The following is a 23,420-nucleotide window of genomic DNA, read 5'->3' as shown; positions in this document are numbered from 1 at the left end:
CTCCCTGAGAAGGGTTGCGTCAGGAAGGGCATCCGTAAAAATTGTGCCAAACATATGTGCGTTCATCTGAGATGACACGCTGTGGCGACCCCGAAAGGGACAAGCCGAAAGAAACTTACCTACTAATGTATTTATTACTGTGTTGTTTTTTTTTATTGAGGACAACCTTTTTGCATGCTGTTATTATTATTAAAAACACATTAAACATTGTTTTTTTTTCAGGGGGAGGGGGAATTATTGGCTTTAACCTTCTTTTCAATGGTGCAAGTTTATGGTACCAATTAACCTCCCATTTGAAGGCAGTGCTGTACATGTATTTGTTTGTTTGTACTGATATAGTGTAAGTCCCTATTAATGCGTATATTGTACATAAGAAGAGTTCAGACGCAAAAGCAGATATATCCATTTTTGATGTTTCTGTAGATTCGTTTATTTATAAATATAATATTGATTTATAAATCATATTCATATTGGTGTAATAGCTTTGAATAATGTTGTACTTATGGGAATGTACATATGGGGACATTATTTGACAATACATATTATACACTATGAATCATTTATTGATGAGTCATTATCTTATTAATAGAATTTAAGTCAAAAGCTAGTTAGAGATAAATGGTAGGACTCGATAATTTTTGTACAGCAGCTTTTTTGTTCTCCCGTTACCCTTGTGAGGATAAGTGGCTCAGGAGATGGATGGATGGAATTAAGCAATCATCAATCAAATTTGAGAAAGCGACATATTCATTGAAATTAAAACATAATCTGACAAGTAGTGATTGCTTTATTAGCTTACAATTATAATCAAGTCAATCTTGATTTGTTAATGTGCTGGCATTTTTTTTTTTTATATTTACAACACCTGTTTCACTTGATAAAGCATTTGTTGAAATGAATCATTTGTTCCTATTTGGGAATTGGAGGCTGGTGTTTCGGGCTTGTTGAAATCCGGAGGTCCAAACCGTGAGCTCCCTGATGCACCTTGAGCTCCTGCAGTCCACCGCGAGGAGCGCCATGCTTGGCCTACCTGCTTGTTGCAGCACCTGAGGGCAATTAGCACGCAGCTGGAGGTCAAGATATAAAAGAGTGCCGGGCAAGATGGCGGCCTCTCTTCTCGTCGTCAAGGTCGCGCTCCCAAAAAAAAAAACAACAACAACAAAAAAAGGCAACAAGTAGGTCGTCACTGCTGTGGTCCTTTTGTTTTGCTTGGCTAACGCTTGTTTGGTTTTGGAACATGTTGACCCTGCTTTTCTTATTTTAGTTTGTTTTCATTGCCCCTGCTTGTCTTATTTTAGGTTATTCTAGTTTGCATTGTGTAGTGCTTGTTTTATTGCCTTTTTCTTCCCCTCCCCTCCAAAAAAAAGGGGAGTGCCAGTTTTCATATTTACATATTTCATTTAGAGCGATCATGTTTCAGGTGAGGTGAAATGTATTTGAAAATGTACAAAAAATGCTTGTGCACAAGCTGAAAGGAAAACATTACATACATATTAAATGTTAAAACTTTAAAATATTTACCTAATTGGCATTTAGTGTTTTGTCAAAGTTAAGGGTTAAATTGTATCACTACTTCACTGATTAACATTTTCATATAACTTCAATTTTTTTGGGGTGAAAAACTGTTGTGGATTTTTAAAAAGTGACTCTTTCGGGACCAGTTATTGGGGGGTCCGAAGTTGACACTATATTTGTTGGGGGGGGGGGGTTTAAAATAAAGCTTTCGGCACTGATCTCCCCCCTTTTTGTATTTTTCTTTTCTAATGTGCCATTTTTAAACAAGCTATGAATAATTATTTTCTGCAGTTTATGTTGACTGTGGGCTATTCAAATGCAAAAAAAAAAAAAAAAAAAAAAAAGTCATGAAAGCAAGGGGGCTACCACTCTCCTTACCAAAGATTAAGCCTTTAATCAATACCAAATTGAATGGCTATGAAATCTCATGTTGCATTTGGGGAGAGTCTGAAATCACTTTTTGATTAGCTGCATGCAGGAAAAGGGCGTGCGTGTGTCCAAACCACACAAAGGTGCACCCGGTTGGGAAATCTAAACAAACTGTGCCACTTATCTTTCTCCACCCCCTCAGTCTCAAGTGTGGCTATAAAAGGCCGCTCTGACTGCGCCTCACTCTGCTGACCCGGAGACGGTCCACCATGAAGAATCTCCTTTTGTCGCAATTGCTGCTCTGCTACTTGGGTAAACTCAATTGACTCGTTTATTCATGTAATAGTCGGCTCTTTGGCCATGGTGGTGAGACTGCACACTCGTAAACGACGAGGGTGCACTTAGAGGAAACTGTACAAGTAATATTTATTTTCCACTGACATTTTGACATAGATAGGACAACTACTATACCTGATACTGGGGGGGGGGGTGCACTAATGGTACTAATTGACTATTTATTCACAAGTTGTACTCGCAAGTTTTTTTTCTTCACTAATAATCACTTGTGTGCCCTTTGAGTTTGAAGAGCATCGTCTTAAAATGGATATTGCTTTTCTATCGATTAGTAACACGAGACTCAACTAGTAAGCGTGGATAGAAATCCACTTATGATCCTCTATTGAAGTTAAAATCAATTTGAGGACACCCTTGTCCTCAAGCGTATTTATTGCAGTGGTAGCACATAGTGAAATCTTGACTATGAAAATTTATTTCATGATTAACAGGCGGGATGGTGGGCGACTGGCTAGTGTTTGCCTCACAGTTCCAGCGATTAGTGGTTCAAATCCTGGCCTCGGCTGCATGGGTTTCTGCCAGTCACTCCAGTTTCTCGCCGCATCCCGAAAACGTGTATTAATTGGGGACTCTAAATTGCCCTTAGGTGTGATTGAGTGAGACCGTTTCCTTGTGCGATTTGGCTGGCAACCAGTATAGGGTTTACCCGGCTTCCTGCCCAAAGTTAACTGCAATAGGCTCGAGCAATCCTGTGACCGTTGAGGATAAGCAGCTCAGAAAACACATGGACTGTTTATTTCTGCACACGAGTAGGACAATTTTGCGACAGCTACATTCTATTCAGTATGTAGCACAGCACTTGTCAAACTGACTGGAAAACGATTGGCTCTCCCAGATTAACGCTGTGCTTCAAGATCAGGAAAAATTTTATTCGGCGTTTGTGGCCTGCAACTAATATATTGCAGTTTGAATACTTAATTCAGTGTCTTTAATGTGCCCCTAGAGGGAGGTCTTGTACTTTTTAATTTTTTATTTTTTTTTTTTTTTTTTTTTAGACTCACTGATCTTGCGGGTCACTAAAGTTGCGTGATGTCTTACACGTATGGAATAAATGCTTTTAATGGCAGACACGTTGTGGTGTTGTACCGTGTATGAATAACTTTTTTTTTTTTTTTTTTTTGGGGGGGGGGGGGGTGCAGTAGCTGCTGTGTTGTCGGCCCCCACCGAGCATGTCCGTTGGTGTGTGAAGTCAAACAAGGAGCAACAGAAGTGCTCTGACTTGGCCGCCAAGGTGCCGGTTTTCACCTGCGTGGAGAAAGCGGACTCCAAAGGATGCATCGAAGCCATTCACGTGAGTCTTTAACTTTCAGCAAGACCAAGGCAATTGTTTCTGAAAAGAATTTTTTTTTTCCCACAAATAAGTGAATCTTCCAATGGAATATGAATTAAGAATATTAAAATCTTGTATCCTAAATTTTTGTCTTGCTGATGAGTTAGAACTTTCTTGGCTACAGTAATTAAGATGATCAAATTTTGCAGTTTGGAAAAGAGTATGAAGCAAAAGTTTAAGATTGGTTGCCGTCTTTTGAAAAACTTGTTAGAGGGCTGTGGAAGTTGCTCATTCTATTGCAAGATGCCATGTTGGAAACTCTTCTAGAAGTTGCCCCCCCCCCCCCCATTGTTCTCCAACAGGCAGGAACAGCTGATGCCATCACGTTGGACGGAGGAGACATCTACACTGCAGGACTGGAGAACTTCAAGCTTCATCCCATAATTGCAGAAGACTATGGTGCCAGTAAGTCACCCTAAATGTCAACCATTTGAGCGTTCCATCCCAGCCATCTGTTTTTCAGTTTAAGAATTTGGGTTGGTCATTTTTATTTATTTATTTTTTTAAATCAGGCTAACATATCCTGCACTGCAACATATTTTAGTTTGTAAGAGGGAAAATATTGAATTGCTGCGTCCAAGCACATCAGAATAAGATTAATCAAGGCACCCACACCACAGGTTAATTGCTCACAATCTTTAAGATGCCTTTTGTGACTGATGTGGAATAATTGGCCGATTGACTCAAGTTTCACAAAAACTTTTTTTTTTTTTTTTTTTTAATTCAATGTGCTCAGCATCTGATAGCTGCTACTACGCAGTTGCTGTGGCTAAGAAGGGTACAGGCTTTGGCATCCGGGACCTAAGAGGGAAGAGGTCTTGCCACACTGGTTTAGGAAAATCTGCTGGCTGGAACATCCCAATCGGAACACTGATCAGGCTTGGTATCTTGTCGTGGGGCGGCATTGAGGACGAAACTCTTGAGGCTGGTGAGTGATATTTCTTTTTAAAGTTATAGACCTGAGTTGAGATTTTTAAACCTTTTTATTTGCAGCGGTGAGTAACTTCTTCAGCCAAAGCTGTGCTCCTGGAGCAGAAAAGGGTTCTAAACTGTGCAAAAGCTGCAAGGGAGACTGCTCACGGTCTCACAATGAACCCTACTATGACTACGGTGGTGCATTCCAGTAAGTGCAGTGGGTACCCCGCTTTATCACATTTTTAAGCAGTAAACAGGCCGGACCAAATTGAACTGAGCTTTATGTCGTCCTGAAAGGGCAACAAATAAACAGCCTCATATTTGGTCCTGACTCTGGTCACCAGCAGGTGATGACTCAAAGCCCCACAGGTTATTCTGAGACAGTTGCTTATTATAACAAGCTCTGGTTCTTGACGATTTTAACCAGTTTAGTTTAGCTGTCAACTAAAGAAACTGAAGCAAGCATGCGTTGCTTCTTGTACAGTATCAAATACATTTTAAACTTTTACAAAACTGTCTGGGAGGGAGGAATAATTTTCTATCGCAAGTTTACATGGTTACCAACAACCCTGTCACTAGGTGCCTGGTAGATGATGCTGGAGATGTGGCCTTTGTCAAGCATCTGACTGTACCAGGTGAGTTTTTCAATTGTATTCAATTTTGCTTGTTCATGTCTAAACACATTGGCTCATCAGAGTTCCTGTTCAGTCTCAGGCATGGTTCCTTGAGGCAGTTTCATGGGTCTGTCAAGATAATGGCCATCAAATTCTTAAAAGTTATGAGAAATATATTAAAAAAATCCTCATTCTCTCAAATGAGCCTGAATCAAAAGTTGTGGTGATCAGTTACTATCATTTGATGTGGTTTTAAGAGTCTTTGTTGCTTCCAGACATTATTTTATTTTTACAACAGTGCACGTTCATGCATTTTGAAGTGTTAATCGCAAGTGGTGAATTTGTTTTAAAAAAAATAATAATAAATTATCTTCAGACAGCGAGAAGGCAAACTATGAGCTGCTGTGTTTGGACAACACCAGAGCCCCAATTGACAACTTCAAGGAATGCCACCTGGCCAGGGTACCCGCCCATGCTGTAGTCACCCGCCAAGACCCGGTGTTGGCAGACTTGATCTGGCAAAGTCTCAACTCAGTGCAGGTAAGATGCACACTTGACTTTGAGAAATGTGATATTACAGCTTAAATTAGGTAAGATTAGGCTGAAGATGAAAGTGAAAATCCTGCAAAGTATGCTTCCATAACTTTTTGGCGGTACATGTTTCTTTTAAAAAAAAAAAAAAAAAAAAACAGGGTTTTGACCTGTTCTCCTCTGCTGCGTATGCACCTGCCAAAAATCTGATGTTCAAAGACTCTACGCAAAAGCTCGTCCGGCTACCTCCCAAGACAAACTCCTTCTTGTATTTGGGCGCCAGCTACATGAGCATCATTCGCTCTCTGAACAAAGGTAATTCATGCAATCATCAAACTCAGGTGAACACTTGAACAATTTTTAAAAATTTTATTCCAGAGGTCACTGCAGGTGGATCCAGCGCCATCACATGGTGTTCTGTGGGCCACAGCGAGACACGGAAATGTGACACATGGAGTATCAATGCCATGGTGGATGGTGAAAGCAAGATTCTGTGTCAGACTGCCTCCACTGTGGAAGAGTGCCTGAAGATGATCATTGTAAGATGACTAAAGTATTCTGAAAATGTATGCAATTTAAGGGTCCCATTATGATTCCTATCTCACTCCCTGGAAAGGTTGCAAAATTCGCTGCGAACCAATATTGAATAGACATGTTTAAGGAACCAGACCTGGAATTGTCAAACTGTTTAATATATAGACTAAATTGGGAGGACTTTTATCATAACAGGATGCACGAAAGGTAAAGATTAATGCCTGGAATAAACAACCAATTTTGCTTTCACTCGCACTCATAAGTTGGATGAGTGTTTGAGACATGCCTGCCAGAAATTGAACTGGAAGTCAGACATTTTGGTTTGAAGCGGCTCTTTCATTTACTTTAGAGTAAAGAGGCAGATGCCGTATCAGTGGATGGGGGAGAGGTGTACACTGCCGGACAGTGCGGTCTGATTCCAGCCATGGTGGAGCAGTATGATGACGGTAGGGTTTTTTTTTTTTTTTTTTTTTTAATAAAAGTCCCTTCTCTTCTTCCCAAATTGTTTGTTACATCTCTACTCCATTCCCCCACAGCCAAGTGCAGCATATCTGGAGGTAAGTCTATTTTTCTAGCCATCTTATCCTCCTTAGGATCTCAGGTTGGCCCTTTCCTGTCCCAGTCAGCAAAGACTCCATTTCGAGAAGCATTCAGACAAGGACAATACATTTGACTTTAACATGCATGTTGCACTTTTTTTTTTTTTTTTTTTTTTTTAAATCTAAATCCGTGTGTGTAGCCTCATCATCTTCCTACTACGCTGTTGCTGTGGTCAAGAAGGGTTCCGGGGTGACGTGGGCCAACCTGAGGGGGAAGAAGTCCTGCCACACAGGCTTTGGCAGAAATGCCGGCTGGAACATTCCCATGGGTAGAATCCACAAGGAGACGGGCAGCTGCGACTTCAGTAAGTAGACTCTGAATGACTAAATACTAACTTGCTGTAGAATGGTGAAAACACATGACTAGAAATGTTCTGTAATATTTTGATTTATACAGCATTCACAGCCCAAAGTAGCTGTTCTCTTTACTGAGAAATCAACATAATGCAGTTTTGGTTTCCAATTATCAAGCCTTTGCTGCCGCTGAGTGGAAGGATGTTAATGTTCAAATTTGCAATTACTACTTCTAGCCCAAACTCATGAACATCTCGTCCGACTTTGCATTGAATTGGAGACTGGCATTTTTGTCAGCACACAAGGCTTTCCTTGGATTGTTAAAACTTGTCTTGCTGGGAGCAAAACACTCGTTTGGTTGGGATCTTAAAATGGCCTTTTTTGCGTCAGACAATCATTTGTGCTTTTACTTGTGGGTGGTAGTGCTCTTTTAAAAACTGAGCCCTTCTTTTTTGGAAGGATTTGAGTGCCAAGCCTTTTGAGGTGTTCAGATACAAATGGTTTTGATTCTCTGATGGTGGGGCTGACCAGGTTTATTGGCTTGTGGCACTTAAAAGTTGACTACGTATAAATGTCCCTGACAAATTTGCGTTTAGGTAATACCCTGTCCTGTTTCTTCAGGCAAATTCTTCACTAGCGGCTGCGCCCCTGGAGCTCCAGCTGACTCTCCATTCTGCACTCAGTGCGCAGGCAGTGGGAAGGCTGTGGATGACAAATTTAAGTGTCAACCCAGTTCAGAAGAAAAGTACTACGGCTATGCTGGGGCCTTCAGGTAAAAATACTTTGTGAAATGATCAGCCACAAAACCATGGAGACTGCCTCAAGTCTATCCCACATTGTTCGAACACAGTACCCCAACTCAGTCCGTGCTGGAGTTGTGGGAATAGAGTTCTGACAAATAATTGGAAAGGTTAGACTGCACCTCCCATCAAACCCCAATGAAATAAACTTGGCAGCCAAAGTGGAACAAGCATTCTTTTTTTTTTTTTTTTTTTTTTTTTTTTTTTTTTTCCCCCCCAGCACCAGATTACTGTGTAGTACAAAGCTTACAGCAGTTTTTTTTTTCTTTTAATAAAAAAAGTGTTACATTTATCTAAACTCTATTGGCAGGTGTGGTAATGGTGCCTATGTGCAGCGCTCATCTTTGACTTTTTTGAGGTGTGAGAAATTGATGCACCTCATTCTAAATCTGCTGCCACAGGCAAACAGTTTGGCAAAAAAAAAGCAGACTTTTACTCTTCAGTAAGTGAATCAGCCATGCTGCGCTTCTCGAATTTATGCACAGATTTCACAATCATGACATGGCCACTTTGGCAATGCCCCCACATTCATTTGATTTCCTTGAAGGCATGAGAGGCAATTCTTTTGAGAATTGGATTTGGTTGTAAATGTCCATCCTATTCACTGGCGGCTTTGCGCTGCAGCAGCCAATTCTGAAAGAGTGTTAATGCCATTTTTAAGAGATAAATTGAGACTATCTCTGGTCCGGTTTGAGATTCCACTCTTCGCCTAGTTTCGGGTAAAGGCTGCATTGAAGAATGGAAGTGTTCTTTTTTTTCTTTTCAGATGCCTTGTTGAGGGTGCTGGTGATGTGGCGTTCATTAAACACTCAATTGTTCAGGAAAACAGTGATGGTAACAACTTTTAGACAACCCCCCTCCTCGCGCGGGCGCGCACACACACACACCAGTACTGAAACAATATTTACTTGGTTGCAGGTAAGGGTCCAGCATGGGCAGCAGATGTCCTGAGCAGTGACTATGAGCTCATTTGCCCCTCCAAGGGTCCAGTGCCCATCACAGACTTTGAATCTTGCCACCTGGCGGCCACTCCAGCGCACGCAGTGGTGACCCGCCCTGAGACCCGGAACCAAGTTGTCAATATTCTCCAGGAACAGCAGGTAGGGAAATGCATCCATCGCATTCTTCTTGCATTTAGCAGTTGGCCAAGTTGTATGAAATTTGGGATGACTCAAAAATGCATTACAATCGTTGACCTTCTCTATATTTTCATTTCTAGGCTCTGTTTGGAAGCGGCACTGACTCCAGTTTCAAACTGTTTGAGTCTGCCCCAGAGAAGAATCTCCTCTTCAAAGACTCTACCAAATGTCTCCAGGAGGTGCCAAGTGGATCCGATTACAAGGACTTTTTGGGACCAGATTACATGGCTGCCATGACGTCACTGAGGCAGTGCAGTGATTCCACTCCAGGTTAGAGAAACTTTTAGGAAACTTAAACAACTATTGATATGATGTAATGGCAGAAGTGGTCATGTTTGAAATTTTATTCCCCCCCCCCCCCTTGCTCTTTCACACAGATCTGGAGAAATTGTGCACATCCCACACCTGTCAGCAGAAAAACTAACTGAATGGCTGACCTTTTCCATGATGCATACAGATGCTGCATTGAATTTTCTGATCTCAATGTGCTCCATAGCCACTTTCAAATCAACACTTATGCAAATCAATATTCAAGACTTGCTGTTTTGCAAACTGTTTCACTACCATGAGTTTTCCTATGTACTGATGATCAAATAAAGACTTTCAAATGCTTTACAGACTCTTGCTCTGAATCACTACCAAAAAGTAAATTTATTGTAGGCAACCTACTACATAAGATTTAAATATTTTTGCTTAGCATTTCAGAGGTGGCTAATGTGCTTAACTAAAACTTGGAATAAATTGTACCTGTCAATTGTTTTAAATGCACCTGAATTGCAGTGAATGGACTCCTCACAATGATCAACATGCTGATAGATGAGCATGCGACCATGTTTTTAGAGTTTTCTTCTGCATAGCTGGTGTAGGCTCCAGCACTCCCATGGCCCTTGTGAGGATGGTTATTATTGTACAGATGTGTGTCCAAATCATTTAACATTTTTCATGATAGTCATTCTGATGGACCGTGAAAGAGCTTGATAGTGAGACTCATAAGTTACTCGCTATTTTTGGCATTACATATGGTAAAATGAGCCATTTCTATGGTCATAAGTCAATATACAGTAAAATGTTTGTTTGGGGAGATGTCCCATATTGTAATCAACTCTTGTGCTTACACATCTGGTCAGGAAACCTATTTTTTCCCCTCAAAGAGTTTCTGTTGGACCCAAACCATGTGTATTTTTTTTTTTTTTTTTTTACCAGTGACTTTTTTTCCACTTGAGTATGTACAATAAATATATGGAGGTCTCATTTTTATGAGTCATCCTACAGTGCTTTAACAATATTTGGCACCTCTACCCACCTGTGAACACTGGTCACTTAATTGGATAGCCTTGTGCAATCTCATAAAATGTGAAAAATAGCCTACATTATTGTTGGGTGTTTGAATTTGAATGGGCTGAAAAAATGGTGCCAATTATTTCAATCTGCGGAAGAAGTTTATTCAGCTGAACATAAGATTCATCGCCATGAGTATAAGCTGCACTGCAATGATCCACAGGAGACGGTCGAACGCCTTCTCCAAGTCCACAAAATACTTGAAGACTGGGTAGGGGAACTCCCATGCCCACTCGAGGATCCTGACGAAGGTGAAGAGCTGGCCCGCCGTTCCACGACCAGGACGAAAACCGCGTTGCTCCTCCCGAATCCGAGATTTGCCTTCCAGACGGACCCTTGTCTCCAGCACCCCTGAATAGACCTTAACAGCGAGGCTGAGAAGTTTGATCTCCCTGTAGTTGGAACACACCCTCCATTCCCCCTTCTTAAAATAGATGGACCAGCACCCCAGAGGCACTGTCCCCGATTTCTATGCGATGTTGCAGAGGCGTGTCGACTACGATACCGCCACAACATCCAAGAACTCCAGGAGAATCTCATCCACCCCCGTGGCCTTGCCGAGTAGCTTCTTAAAGTGTATGTAATGTCTAATTTCTAATGCAACTTACCTAAATGAAAATATATATTAAACTGTTCCATCAAATGCATATCCTGTTGGATGTTTTTCCCAAAAAAGTGTTTATGAATTAAAGTCGGCAAACTTTGTCCTAGTTTCTCTCACCTGCAAAACGACTCATTTCGTGGGCCGACCTCTGATGTCACAAAATCTGGGATGTTCTGTTTGGGAACGACGATAATTTGGGAGTCTTTTGTATTCACGCCGAAGAAAAACCCATCAGTTTCGAGAATTCCTCAATGACTGTAAGCTGAAACCAATCCGTAAAAATTATTTAGTATTATTTTTATTTTATTGTTATGATTATACATTTTTTAATAGGAATATTATTATGTGCCAAACAAATATGAGTGTTCATCTCAGATGTTAAACTGTGGCGACCCATAACGGGACAGGCTGAAAGACAGCAGTATTGTATTATTATATTATCACTTATTTGTGAAAATATACTAACTTAGACTACGTTATCGGCTTCTGTGTGTTTTGGTGCAGTAATAAGCATTTTACACGCAAAGTCGTTGTCCCGGTTGTCGCGCACCAAATCACTAAATACACAGCGTTTGCATAATTTCAAAACAAGATTGAAAACTTTGTGTATATACATGCAGAATATCAAAGCCTTTACTATTTATCAGTTTATGACTCATTAAACCAAGAAAGAACTTGAGAAATGCTTACCAGCTAATATTTCCAACACGAGGCATCTTCGCCACGATGGGTCTGAGGGCTGTGTCTGCTTCTTCATCGCCAGCTCCTTGGTCTGAATTCGAACGTCTGTGCCGTCTGACTGGCTCAAATTGATCACCTTTAACGCTTTCATAAAGCTCGTATTCTTCACCGCCTTCGTGGGACCCTTGAGAATAATGTTCAGCGCTCGAATTATCGGATTCATCAGCGTTCTTACAATTTATTAGTACGGGATCACGCAGACTCCTCACAGGAAAACGTGTCAATGGAATCGAGGAGGTCTGTGAAGTATTCTCCCCATCAACTCGCGACTCGGCCCAAGTCGAGGTCAGCAGGGCCCCATCCTCATGACACACAGTGTTAATGGTGCACCGCTTCCCCCTTTTAAGATGCTTGATGGGGGACCAGAATTTCTTTGATCCCGTCTGGAAGTCTTTCTCCATGGCCTCATTGAACTCCCATGCCTTAGTTTTTGCTTCAGCAACCACCAAAGCTACATTCTGCTTGGCGGCCTGTTACCCATCAGCTCCCTCAGGAGTCCTACAGGCCAAAAATGCCCAATAGGACTCCTTCTCCAACTTGACGGTGTCCCTCACGGTTGGTATCCACCACCGCTTCGGTGATTGCCCCCGAACTTTGAGCTCCCTGATGCGCCCTGAGTTCCTGCAGTTCCGGTGGCCACCGCTAGGAGGGCCCTCCTTGCCCTACCTGCTTGTTGCAGCACCTGAGGGCAATTCGCACGCAGCTAGAGGCCGAGATATAAAAGAGTGCCGAGGACTATGATGGCCTCTCCTCTCTCCTTGTCAAGATCACGCTCACGAAAAAGGCAGCAAGTAGGTGTTCACTGTGGAGGCCTTATTGTCTATCTTGGCTAATTCTTGTTTGGTTTTGGGACATGTTGACCCTGCTTTTCTTTCTTTAGCTTGTTGTTCCTGTTTGCTGTGTGGTGTCCCTTTTATTTTATTTGTTAGTTTTTTTTTTTTTTGGTTCTCACCATAGGTTAAGGGAGGACATCACTGGATGTCATCGCCTGTGGTTTGGTAAAGGCTGTAGTTTTGTAAAGTGAGTCATGAAGAAAATAATTGAACCAGTGCCACTTTTACATGTAGTTTTCATTTTAGTAGAGTTATATGAATAAATCAAATGTTATGTTTCAGTTGAAATTGCTTAAAGCATGATTTAGTTTTGGAGTTTAATGTAATGCTAAATGTACTGGTAATTGTTTTCAGGTGAGTCGAAATAATAGGCATGTGAGCACTTTTTTTTTTTTTTTTTTTTTTTTTTTTAATTTTGCTGAAATGGATTCGTGTCTTCAAAGAGCTTGAAATAAGCTTACCAGTGACGCCAAAATCAATTTGATGGGTTAAGAAGGAAAAATTAAAGTTAAGGGATTTATGGTTAAATGTCTCGTTTTCCATTACAATCAATGGGAAATCTTTTTACTTAACAAAATGCCAAAACTTTAATTTAGATATTCCTAAGAAATGTTCAGATCATGATCTTTGGCCCATCAGTCTATTTTTCCACTAAATAACTGTCAATGCACCGTATGAAATGTCGCATGAAGAATCTAAAACTCCCAATCTATGCAATTTTTATTTGCATTTCTACTTTTCGTAAGATGGTAAGGTGTTTCTGTGACATAAAATTTCACAAAGCTGAAGCCGCCATCTTGGAAATCAGAAATTGTTGGGGGGGCGGGGAGCAAACGAGGTGCTTTAAGGGCAAAATTTCTTTAATCAATGACATTCGTGTCAATTTGCCCAAAATAATGAGTTTGATGGATATTTCTGAAATCAGTTATCGTAACCAATATGGCGGCGATTGCTTTTTGCTAGTACTAACCTGCTTATGTTAAGGAATTTGTTGAAAATGCGGACTATAAAATAAATGTTAGAACTTTCAAATATTATTTGAGACTTTAGACTTGGCATTTCCGTATTTATGCAAGCTGAAGGTAAGCGTTGGCGCATGCTAAAGTAAATATTCAGATGCTTTGGCTTTAATATTCAATACTTTTGAGTAAACTTAAAGTGCCACTGTCATGAAATGGATTTTTAAAATTATTTTAAGTGTTATTAATGGAAAAACCGGCAGCCGGTATGGAGCCATCTGTTTTTCACCATAAAACATGATTTTAACGTACATGGCTTTTTGCAACTCACGCCATGAAAATCCTCTCGAGGAATTTGTTTTGGAGAAGCAGGAAGTGACGTTATTTGCAGATGCCCACTCAGGCGGATTTGTTTATACCAGTATTACCTGCGGGAAGGTAGCTCTTTGTTCCTTCTTGTTAGCCAAAATGCGGGGTCATATAGCTCGAACACTCGGGAGGGTGGATTCGCTCTTCGTACGGTTCGTTGTGAAAAATGGATTGCATGGGTGCAAAGGATGAGAGCTTCGTGGTTTCCAAATGACAGGCAGGTGTGTATAGAGCTGCTATATATATGGGATAACACTTTGCACATGGATGATGTGCTCTGCTCTTCTTTTTTCCTATAGACATTGAAGTAAATATGTATTTCATTCAGTATCTATTTTAAAAATGTTTATGCGAGGACACTTTTTTCTTTTTTTCTCTAGTACTTTAAATCTGGTGTCCTACTGTGCGACACATAATGTAAAAATGTCAAACAAGCTTAGTTGTAAACACAATACCAAAAAACAAAGCCTTTGATTTATACAGAGTTCAGTGGCTATTAAAGCTCACATTGCATTTGGTGATTGGCTTTTTTTTATTTTCATCTCCCTATAAATGGTGCATACAGGAAATGTCAAATGGCCACAGTGCCCCCCCCAACCAAAACCACAAAGATACACGTAGTTGGGGGAAACCTGAGCAGAATGTGCCTTCCTTTTTGTTTTCTCCCCCCTCCAGTCTCGTCTGTGTGTGTGACTACAAAAGGTCATTCTGACTGCAGCGCACTCTGCTGACCCGGAGACGGTCCACCATGAAGAATCTCATTCCGTCGCTATTGCTGCTCAGCTACTTGGGTAAACTCCATCTGACGTGCAAAGGATTATTCACCAGTCTTTATCAATGTACTATTGTGCTCTTTGTTGCTTACTGCTAAGACTGCACACTAATAAAATTAGGGTGCACGTAGAGTAACGTTTGAGTAAAAATGACTACCTGTTACTCGTGAGGAGAAATGACTCAAATGGTGACGGGCAATGTTTTACATCACTTGTACAAAGACGCTTGTGGTCCCTTGTTGCGCTGTGACTTGTCTTGAGCTTCAAGGCCGGACTCGTACATGGTTTTACTGTAAGCTGGCTGTTAAGAACAACGAAATGTTTAACTCTTTTGAGGAACTTTCACTCAGAGTGTCACTTGGCATACTTGTGTCCAAAATTAAGACTGCATTAGTAACACAACTAAGATCAGCATGTATGGGAAAACTTTATCCAATGTACGAATGCACATTTTGTCCTCGCTAAGAATTCATTGCCCTAGTAGCACACTAAACTAACATTTCTAGTACTTGGCCTTTTGGTGTGCTCTATCCCAAAAGACAATTTAGTTCATGACTTATTTCTGCACACTAGTGGGACAACTTTTTCCTTGTGAAGCTGATGATTGCATTCTATTGGTGGCATAAAACTATTCAACACAAGCACAGTACTGTATAGTGGAAAGGATTAAAAAAAATAAACTGTACTGACTGCCTCTATTTTGCAATTTAAATGCTTAGATGAGTTATATATCACTTGGGAGGTCTTGTACTATTTTTGAGAAACTGTTCTGGAGGGTCACTAGTTCATTGCACGCAAAAGTGCAGGGGTTTTTGGAGTTAATTGGATAGTTGGTCTACTAGGTTACAAGAATATTTAAATAAATGTTCCAAAAGTCAATAGGTAACACTTTGCTGTGTCGTACTGTGTATGATCAACAGTAGCTGGCGTGTTGTCGGCCCCCACCGAGCATGTCCGGTGGTGCGTCAAATCGGACAAGGAGCAACAGAAGTGCTCAGACTTGGCCGCCGAGGCGCCGGTTTTCACCTGCGTGCAGAAAGCTGACTCCAAAGGATGCATTGGCGCAATTCATGTGAGCCCCAAAATCATTTAAGTGGGATTTCTTCAAGCCGCTGCATGCCCAGTGGTTGACACTGCTGTCTCACCTTCCAAGGTTCTGGGTTTGAATGGTGCATGTTGTCACTGTACAAGTTTGTCTGCGTGCTCTGCTTCTCACATTTCAGCAAGAATGGTAGAATTAAATAGTGCTATTGTCCTGACCAGGTTGGATGCCAACTCATGTGTTTTTGACTGTTCTTAAAACAAAACGTTTGTTCCAAAATGATTCTGTCATGAATTAATCCATTATCTTACACCCTGAACTGGTTGCCAGTCAATCGCAGGGCAGAGACAAACAGCCACAATCATACCTAGGGGCAATTAAGTGTCCAATTAACGTTGCATATTTTTGGGATGTGGGAGCAAACCGGAGAGAAGCCACGCAGGCACGGGGAGGACATGCCAACTCCACACAGGTGGCCCGGGATCAAACACAGGTCCTCAGAACTATGAGGCAAACGCTTTACCAGCTGTTCCACTGTACCGCTCTGCCATGAATTAAGATCTTGTATTCAAATTTTTTGGGGGGGGCGGGGGGGACGACAAATTGTTGTTGGAGGAAAAGGCCAAGTTTGCAATTGTGGGTCTCCTAGAAGTTTCCCCCAATTTATTTGTTTTTTAAATGTCCTCCAAATAGGCGGGGACAGCTGACGCAATCACATTGGATGGAGGAGACATCTACACTGCTGGACTAGAGAACTTTAAACTCAATCCCATAATTGCAGAAGACTATGGTGCCAGTGAGTCAGCCTAAATGTTATGGTTTTTCTTTGGGTTGGTGATGCTCTTTTTAAATCTGTTCTCTGACATTTCCTCAAAATTTGGATCAACTCCTCCACCCCATAGGTTGATTGCTCAATCTTTTAAGACTTGACAATCAACCTTTGACTGATCAGAGCATTTAAGCTCAAAATTAGCTAATTGCGTATCCCAATTTTTTTCCCCTCATATTGACCACAAAATTCACTTTTCTGTAGATTAGCTCAAACTGCACAATTGCTGACTTCTTAAATTCAATGTGTTCAGCATCTGATAGCTGTTATTATGCTGTCGCTGTGGTAAAGAAGGGCACGGACTTTGGCATCAGAGACCTGGCAGGGAAGCGATCTTGCCACACTGGTTTGGGAAAATCGGCTGGCTGGATCATCCCAATTGGAACTCTGATCAAGTTGGGTGTGTTGACATGGGGAGGCAGCGAGGGCCAAACTATTGAGGCTGGTGAGTGTCTCATTTTAAAGTTATAGACCTGAGTTAAGATTAATTTGTTTTCCCCTCATTTGCAGCTGTAGGTAACTTCTTCTCAAAGAGCTGTGTTCCTGGAGCAGAAGAGGGTTCCAAACTGTGCAAAGGCTGCAAGGGGGACTGCTCACGGTCTCACGATGAACCCTACTATGACTATGGTGGTGCATTCCAGTAAGTGCAGCACAATGGTCACTGCTATTGTGACCATTTTAAGCACTTTTAAAGGATTTAGTTGGTATACAGGCCAGACCAAATTGAATTGCCCGTTTGTGTATAGTGTCAACATTTATCAGCTTCAAAGAGCAAAACCCTGACTGGTTGCAAGGAGGAGCCTACAAAGACCTTGAGTCACCAACCTTTTTGAAACTAAGAGCAGCTACTGTGATTGTGAAAGGCTGACAATTTAATGCTGTTTCAGAATTTTTTTTTTTTTTTGCCTTGTGAAGACACTGCTCATTAATTACTAATTGAGTAAGCTCTGCCATTGTTTACATTTTCAAATCACTTCAACATTCCTATGAAATTGCTGTGGCATGTGGACATTGTGTGGGATAAAACACTTTTTCTAGCACAGGTTTTCACCCATTGTGCACAGTGAATCATTTTGCATTCAGCTTCACTAAGAATCTCATGACTTGGTGACTAACAACCCTGTCACTAGGTGCCTGGTTGAAGATGCTGGAGATGTGGCATTTGTCAAGCATCTGACTGTACCAGGTGAGTTCCCTTTTTAAGGCACTCCACCTTGTATCTAATTTAATTGCTTGTCTTAAGACTGGCACCCTAGGGTTCCTGTTCAGTTTCAGGCATGGGTCTGTTACAATGTCCGCTGTATCCTTAAATGTTATGAAGAATCTTCATACTCCTAAATGTCCCTGAAGCAGGTACAACTGGGTGGTGATGAATTGGGTACGTTTTTGCCTTGAGGGTTTTACATGGAAAGTGGCTGCAAGGGTGTGTGCTTAACTACCTCCAGCCCCCAACCCCTGTGTATTTTGAAGTACTATAAATCTCAAGTTGCCAACAGGATATTGCTGTCAATTTGTAAAACTATTTTACCTGCAGATGGGGAGAAGGCAAACTATGAGCTACTGTGTGTAAACAACACCAGAGCGCCAATTGAAAACTTCAAAGAATGTCACCTGGCCAGGGTACCTGCTCATGCTGTAGTTACCCGCCAAGACCGGGCGCTGGCAGACTTGATCTGGCAAAGCCTCACATCAGTGCAGGTAAGATGCACACTTGATTTGAGAAATGTGCTCTTTTGGACTGAATCGGGGAATCAGAAAAGCAAGCATATCTTCCACCTTCTTTCCATAACTTGATTTTGGGTGCATGTTTGTGTCACAAAACAGGAATTCAACCTCTTTTCCTCTGCTGCATACGGACCCGCCAAGAATCTGATGTTCAAAGATTCTACACAAAAATTGGTCCGGCTGCCTCCCAACGCAAACTCCTTCTTGTATTTGGGTGCCAGCTACATGAGTACCATTCGCTCGCTGAACAAAGGTAACAAATGCAATCATCAAACTCTGAACAATTTTGGATCCTTTTTTTTTTTTTTTTTTTTTAAATAACTTTACCCCACCCCAGAGATCACCGCAGCTGGATCCAGCGCGATCACATGGTGTTCTGTGGGCCACAGTGAGAGACTGAAATGTGACTCCTGGAGTGTCAACAGCATGGTGGATGCTGAAAACCAAATTCTGTGTCAGACTGCCCCCAGTGTAGAAGAGTGCTTCAAGATGATCATTGTAAGATGACACAAACATGCATGCAATTTAAGGGGTGCCTTAACTCTCTAGCCCCCCACCCCTTTTGAAAGTTTGCAGAATTGGCCACAGGAAACCTTTCACCAATCAACACTACATTTGATAGTTATGAATTTTAACAGAATAGTGCAAAGGACCATACATGGAAGGTGGCAATTTCACCCAGTCACACCGAATGGGAATTTTTTTAAAAATATCTATCAACACAAAGGGTGGGGGGGTTGAAGCAATTGTAACTGGATACATGAAAGGTAAAAGACCTGTAGCTGGAAGGGAATGTCTACCTTTTTTTTTTTTTCTTTTCCCCCATTTAAAAAAAAAAAAAAAAAACATCCTGACACTTCACCAGATGACTGTCAATGGTTGTTGGGCATGTTTGTAAGTGTACAAAAACTGAACAGGAAGTTCACTTTGAATTCCTGCACTGCAAAGAAAATCTTGACAAATTGGGTGGACATTATCATAACGAGATGCCTGCCTGAAATTGAATGGGAAGTCAATCATTTTGATATGAAGCACTTTTTTACTGTAGAGTAAAGAGGCAGATGCAATGGCAGTGGATGGGGGAGAGGTGTACACTGCTGGACAGTGTGGTCTGGTTCCAGCCATGGTGGAGCAGTATGATGAAGGTAGGTTTTTTCATTTTTTTTTTTTCCTCTTTTCTACCCTCCTCCAGTTGAGTTACAACTGTACCACTTTCCTCCACAGCAAAGTGCAGCGTATCTGGAGGTAAGAAACATTTCTTTGCTGCTTATCCTCCTCCAGGGTCTCAGGTGGGCTCTGTACCAGCTGGGATTGGTTGTCAGTCAGCAGACACATAAAATATAGAAAAGCATCAACGTCTAAGGACAATACAGTGCATTGACTAATGCATTTATGCAGAATGTTCATTTTAAATGCAATTGTTGTGCCATGCAATTACCAAGGAACCACTTCAGGGTGTACTCTACCTCCTGCCTGGAGATGGCTGGGATAGGGTCCAGCACTCCTGTGGCCCTTGTAAGCTGAACCAGCTCAGATAACAGATAAATCAAATTGTCACTTAGCCTCGTCATCGTCCTACTACGCCGTTGCTGTGGTCAAGAAGGGTTCTGGGGTGACCTGGGCCAACCTGAAGGGGAAGAAGTCCTGCCACACAGGCTTTGGCAGAAATGCTGGCTGGAACATTCCCATGGGTAAAATCCACAAGGAGACAGAGAGCTGCGAGTTCAGTAAGTACTTTGTTTAATGACTAAATACTAAGTTGGAATTGCAAGTGTAGGGTTTGCTCGAGAATCAATGGCTGCCTAACACGTAACAAATGTTGACGCAAGAGGTGAATGTTTTGCAATATTTAGAGACATTACAGTAGTTGACAGATCACTAACGTACGCACAGGATAATCAGTGGGAAATCCAATGAGGCCTTTTCTAACAGTGGGTGAGAGGTATCATGATCAAATTTGCAATTACTACCTTAATCCCAAACAATCTCAAGGACTTAATTGCCAATTTTGCTTCATTGAAACTGAAAATTTGGCAGTGGAAAGGGTTTGAGATGTAACAAATTCTTGGATGGAGCATAAACTTGGGCTTTTTCTTCAGATAACAGGTGGGCCTCTGTGGGAAATGATTAGACTAAATTAGGTCTGGAGGCAGGGGCTTGGTTTTGGTGTGTATGAGATGGGTTCAGTCCCCTAATTGTTAGTGCTTTTCCTCAGAGCCAAATTTTAAGTGCAAGATGTCTTCCACTCTAAACCAGTAGAACTACGTTCTGAACTTAACCATTGTTACCTGGTATTCAATGAGTTTAAGTACTGAGTATTCATCTTGTGCAATATTTTAAAATGGGACAGGAAATCGCATGCTTTGTGCTGTCTTTTGTTGCCACAGATACTCGGCTACTAGATTGCTCCAGTTTTTAAATGAGTTTTCAGCATCTGATCATTTGGTATTTTGTGGAAATGCTGAATTTTTTTTTTTTTTTTTTTTTGTTAATCCTTTATAAGAGGCTTGGTGTTCTTGTGAAGGATGTGCATTTGAGTACCTAAACAGTCTGTGGCAGCTTGATGGACTGTACTTTCTTCAGTCGCCAACAATCTTGGTTTGCTACAGATGGCCTCACTTGTGACCAATGTTAAACGGGGCAGTTGTGTTGGTCTGCCTTTTGAAACTCTTTGGGTGCATTGATCCAGGGAATGTGCTAGTTCATACCAGGTACAGTCTGAGTTTGCGTCGTAGGGACAACTGTGTAGCTGGTATACTAGGAAAACCGCAATCCAATGTATAAATATCCTGGACAAATTTGCTCTATACTTGCCGAAAGTACATCATACCCTGTGCTGTTTCTTCAGGCAAGTTCTTCAGTAGTGGCTGCGCTCCTGGAGCCCCAGCCGACTCTCCATTCTGCGCTCAGTGCGCAGGCAGTGGGAAACCTGTGGATGATGAATTCAAGTGCCAACCCAGTTCAGAGGAAAAGTACTATGGCTATGCTGGTGCCTTTAGGTAAAGCTCATTCAGAAAACTGCACTGCTCAAAGGCTAAAGCGAGTGTCTCTGTGCAAATTGTGACATTGAAGCAATTTTTATTTTGACCATATGGACCCATATTAATACTGTACAGTACCTTTTTTTTGGGGGGGGGGGGGCTGTACAGCCAGTCCACCAGTTTTTGTAGCTGTTTGAAAGTAACTCATCCTAATTTGGTGTGCTTGATCATGGCAACATTGATGTACAGTACTCAGCAACCATGCGCTGAAGAATAGGTGTGCCTCATAGTTCCAAACCTATCAAAAGCAAATCACTTTGACAAGTATAGCAGATGCTGGAGATCTTTAGTCTTGACTTCATCCTGTGGTCTCTACACTTTGAGTTAATTCATAATAGATTTAACAAACGTGATATAGCTGTAGAGCGTTGGCCTCACAGTTCTAAGGACTTGACTTCAAATCCACACCTGTGGAGTTTGCATGTTCTCTCAGTGCCTGTGTGGGTTTTCTCCAGACAAGTTTCTGCCCAGATCCCCAAAACATGCATTGAATTGGAGACTAAATTGCCCTTATTTGTGACCTGTTGTCTGTCTCTATGTGCCTTGTGATTGGCTGGCAACCAGTACAGTGTGTACCCTGGCTGCTGCCAGATAACTACCACTGTCTTGGTTTTTCAGATGTCTTGTTGAGGGTGCTGGTGATGTGGCCTTCATTAAACACACAACTGTTGAGGAAAACACTAATGGTAACAATCTTAGACTCTTCCTATCCACCCGTTTCAAAAATAACCACACCCTCCAGTACTGATTCCCCCCCCCCCCCCCCCCTGTAGGTAGAGGTCCAGCATGGGCAGCTGATGTCTTGAGCAGTGACTATGAGCTCATTTGCCCCGACATGGGTCCGGTGCCCATCACAGACTTTGAGTCTTGCCACCTGGCAGTTACTCCAGCACATGCCGTTGTGACCAGTCCTGAAACCCGCAACCATGTTGTCAGTATTCTCCTGGAACAGCAGGTAGGGAATAAATTAGTCTACTAAATATGCTTGCAACATTGGTTGATATTTGGTCTCACTCATGCTTTATGAACTTTACAGATAAACTTGACATTCTCAACTTTTATTTCTAGGCCAAATTCGGAAGAAATGGCAGTGACGAATGTTTCAAAATGTTTGAGTCTGAACCTGAGAAGAACCTTCTCTTCAAAGACTCCACCAAATGTCTCCAGGAGGTGCCAAATGGAACAACTTATAAAAACTTCTTAGGACCAGATTACATGGATGCCATGATTATACTGAGACAGTGCAGTGGTGCCACTCCAGGTTTGGAATAGTTTTGCTGGACTTAAACTACCCTGGAAACTCAGGGCTGGGCTGTTATAACAGAAATGTTGACATTACCCCCCCTTTCTCTTTTGCACAGATCTGGAGAAATTGTGTTCATCTCACACCTGTCAGCAGACGAGCTAGACTGCTCTTCCGTGATACATTTTGTATTTTCTCTGTTCCATAGCTACTTTCAAATCAGTACTCAATGACTTTTGAAAACTGTTGAACTCATTGGGTTTTCTTAACATGTGCCACTTCCCGACCCCAAATAAAGGCTTTTCAATGTTAGAAACTCTTGCTTTGAATCATTACCCCCCCCACCGCTGAACAGTTTTAGAAGTAGTTAGTAATGCACTAAATCTACAGAGGAGCATTCTAGATAAGTTGAATGTCAGTTTGGATTCACAATATGCCTTTACTTGAGTATTTATGGCGCAAAGAACTTTTGAAATGTTTGACAGGTCCCTTGCTACTTATTTGTGTGCTTTTTTTTTTTTTTGACTTCTGCTTGGGACATTTCACCCCACAATCCTTGTGAGAACAACTGGCAAAGAAAATGGATGGATGGGTCCTATAAACCTGACTTTAATCAGAGTGGGAGGTGTCCTCAGTCAACCTATCACCAATATTGGATGTGTTCCATGATTGTCATTGGGTTGTTAGCCCAGACTATTGTTGAGGCAGAATCAGAGAAATTCAGTCCTGCTAAGCCACAAGATAATTTCTCTTCTTGAAGCAACCAATATTCTGTCCTTTGCTGATTTGGAGTGAGAGGTGGGAAAATGCTCAAATTTGCCAGTGATCTGTGAGGGCAGTAAAACTGTGTGGTCGGACAGCATCATGGATCACCACTGAGCCCCTTCCTATTTGCAATAATGGTTAGGCTGACATATGTCAGACTAATC

General features: G+C 41.6%; 1 protein-coding gene across 1 annotated transcript; it reads left to right on the top strand.

Annotated features, from left to right (window-relative positions):
- Nucleotides 1-1,014: 1,014 nt before the first annotated feature.
- tfa (transferrin-a) lies at nucleotides 1,015-22,807 on the top strand. The gene is given in 33 exon segments (XM_061839608.1): nucleotides 1,015-1,175; nucleotides 2,087-2,196; nucleotides 3,378-3,529; nucleotides 3,871-3,973; nucleotides 4,305-4,496; nucleotides 4,562-4,691; nucleotides 5,063-5,118; nucleotides 5,474-5,637; nucleotides 5,790-6,167; nucleotides 6,512-6,608; nucleotides 6,699-6,719; nucleotides 6,902-7,066; nucleotides 7,677-7,827; nucleotides 8,622-8,689; nucleotides 8,774-8,955; nucleotides 9,075-9,264; nucleotides 9,372-9,413; nucleotides 15,532-15,683; nucleotides 16,347-16,449; nucleotides 16,736-16,927; nucleotides 16,993-17,122; nucleotides 17,613-17,668; nucleotides 18,017-18,180; nucleotides 18,307-18,460; nucleotides 18,545-18,705; nucleotides 19,256-19,352; nucleotides 19,432-19,452; nucleotides 19,770-19,934; nucleotides 21,056-21,206; nucleotides 21,867-21,934; nucleotides 22,022-22,203; nucleotides 22,317-22,509; nucleotides 22,610-22,807. Coding segments are annotated over 32 exon segments (4,170 nt in total). The 5' UTR covers nucleotides 1,015-1,175; nucleotides 2,087-2,153; the 3' UTR covers nucleotides 22,657-22,807.
- The last annotated feature ends 613 nt before the right edge of the window (nucleotides 22,808-23,420 follow it).

Source organism: Syngnathoides biaculeatus, chromosome 13 (genome assembly GCF_019802595.1).
Source record: "Syngnathoides biaculeatus isolate LvHL_M chromosome 13, ASM1980259v1, whole genome shotgun sequence".
NCBI lineage: Eukaryota > Metazoa > Chordata > Actinopteri > Syngnathiformes > Syngnathidae > Syngnathoides > Syngnathoides biaculeatus.
Note: the sequence above shows the minus strand (reverse complement) of the source record. Positions and strands in the feature narration are given on the sequence as shown.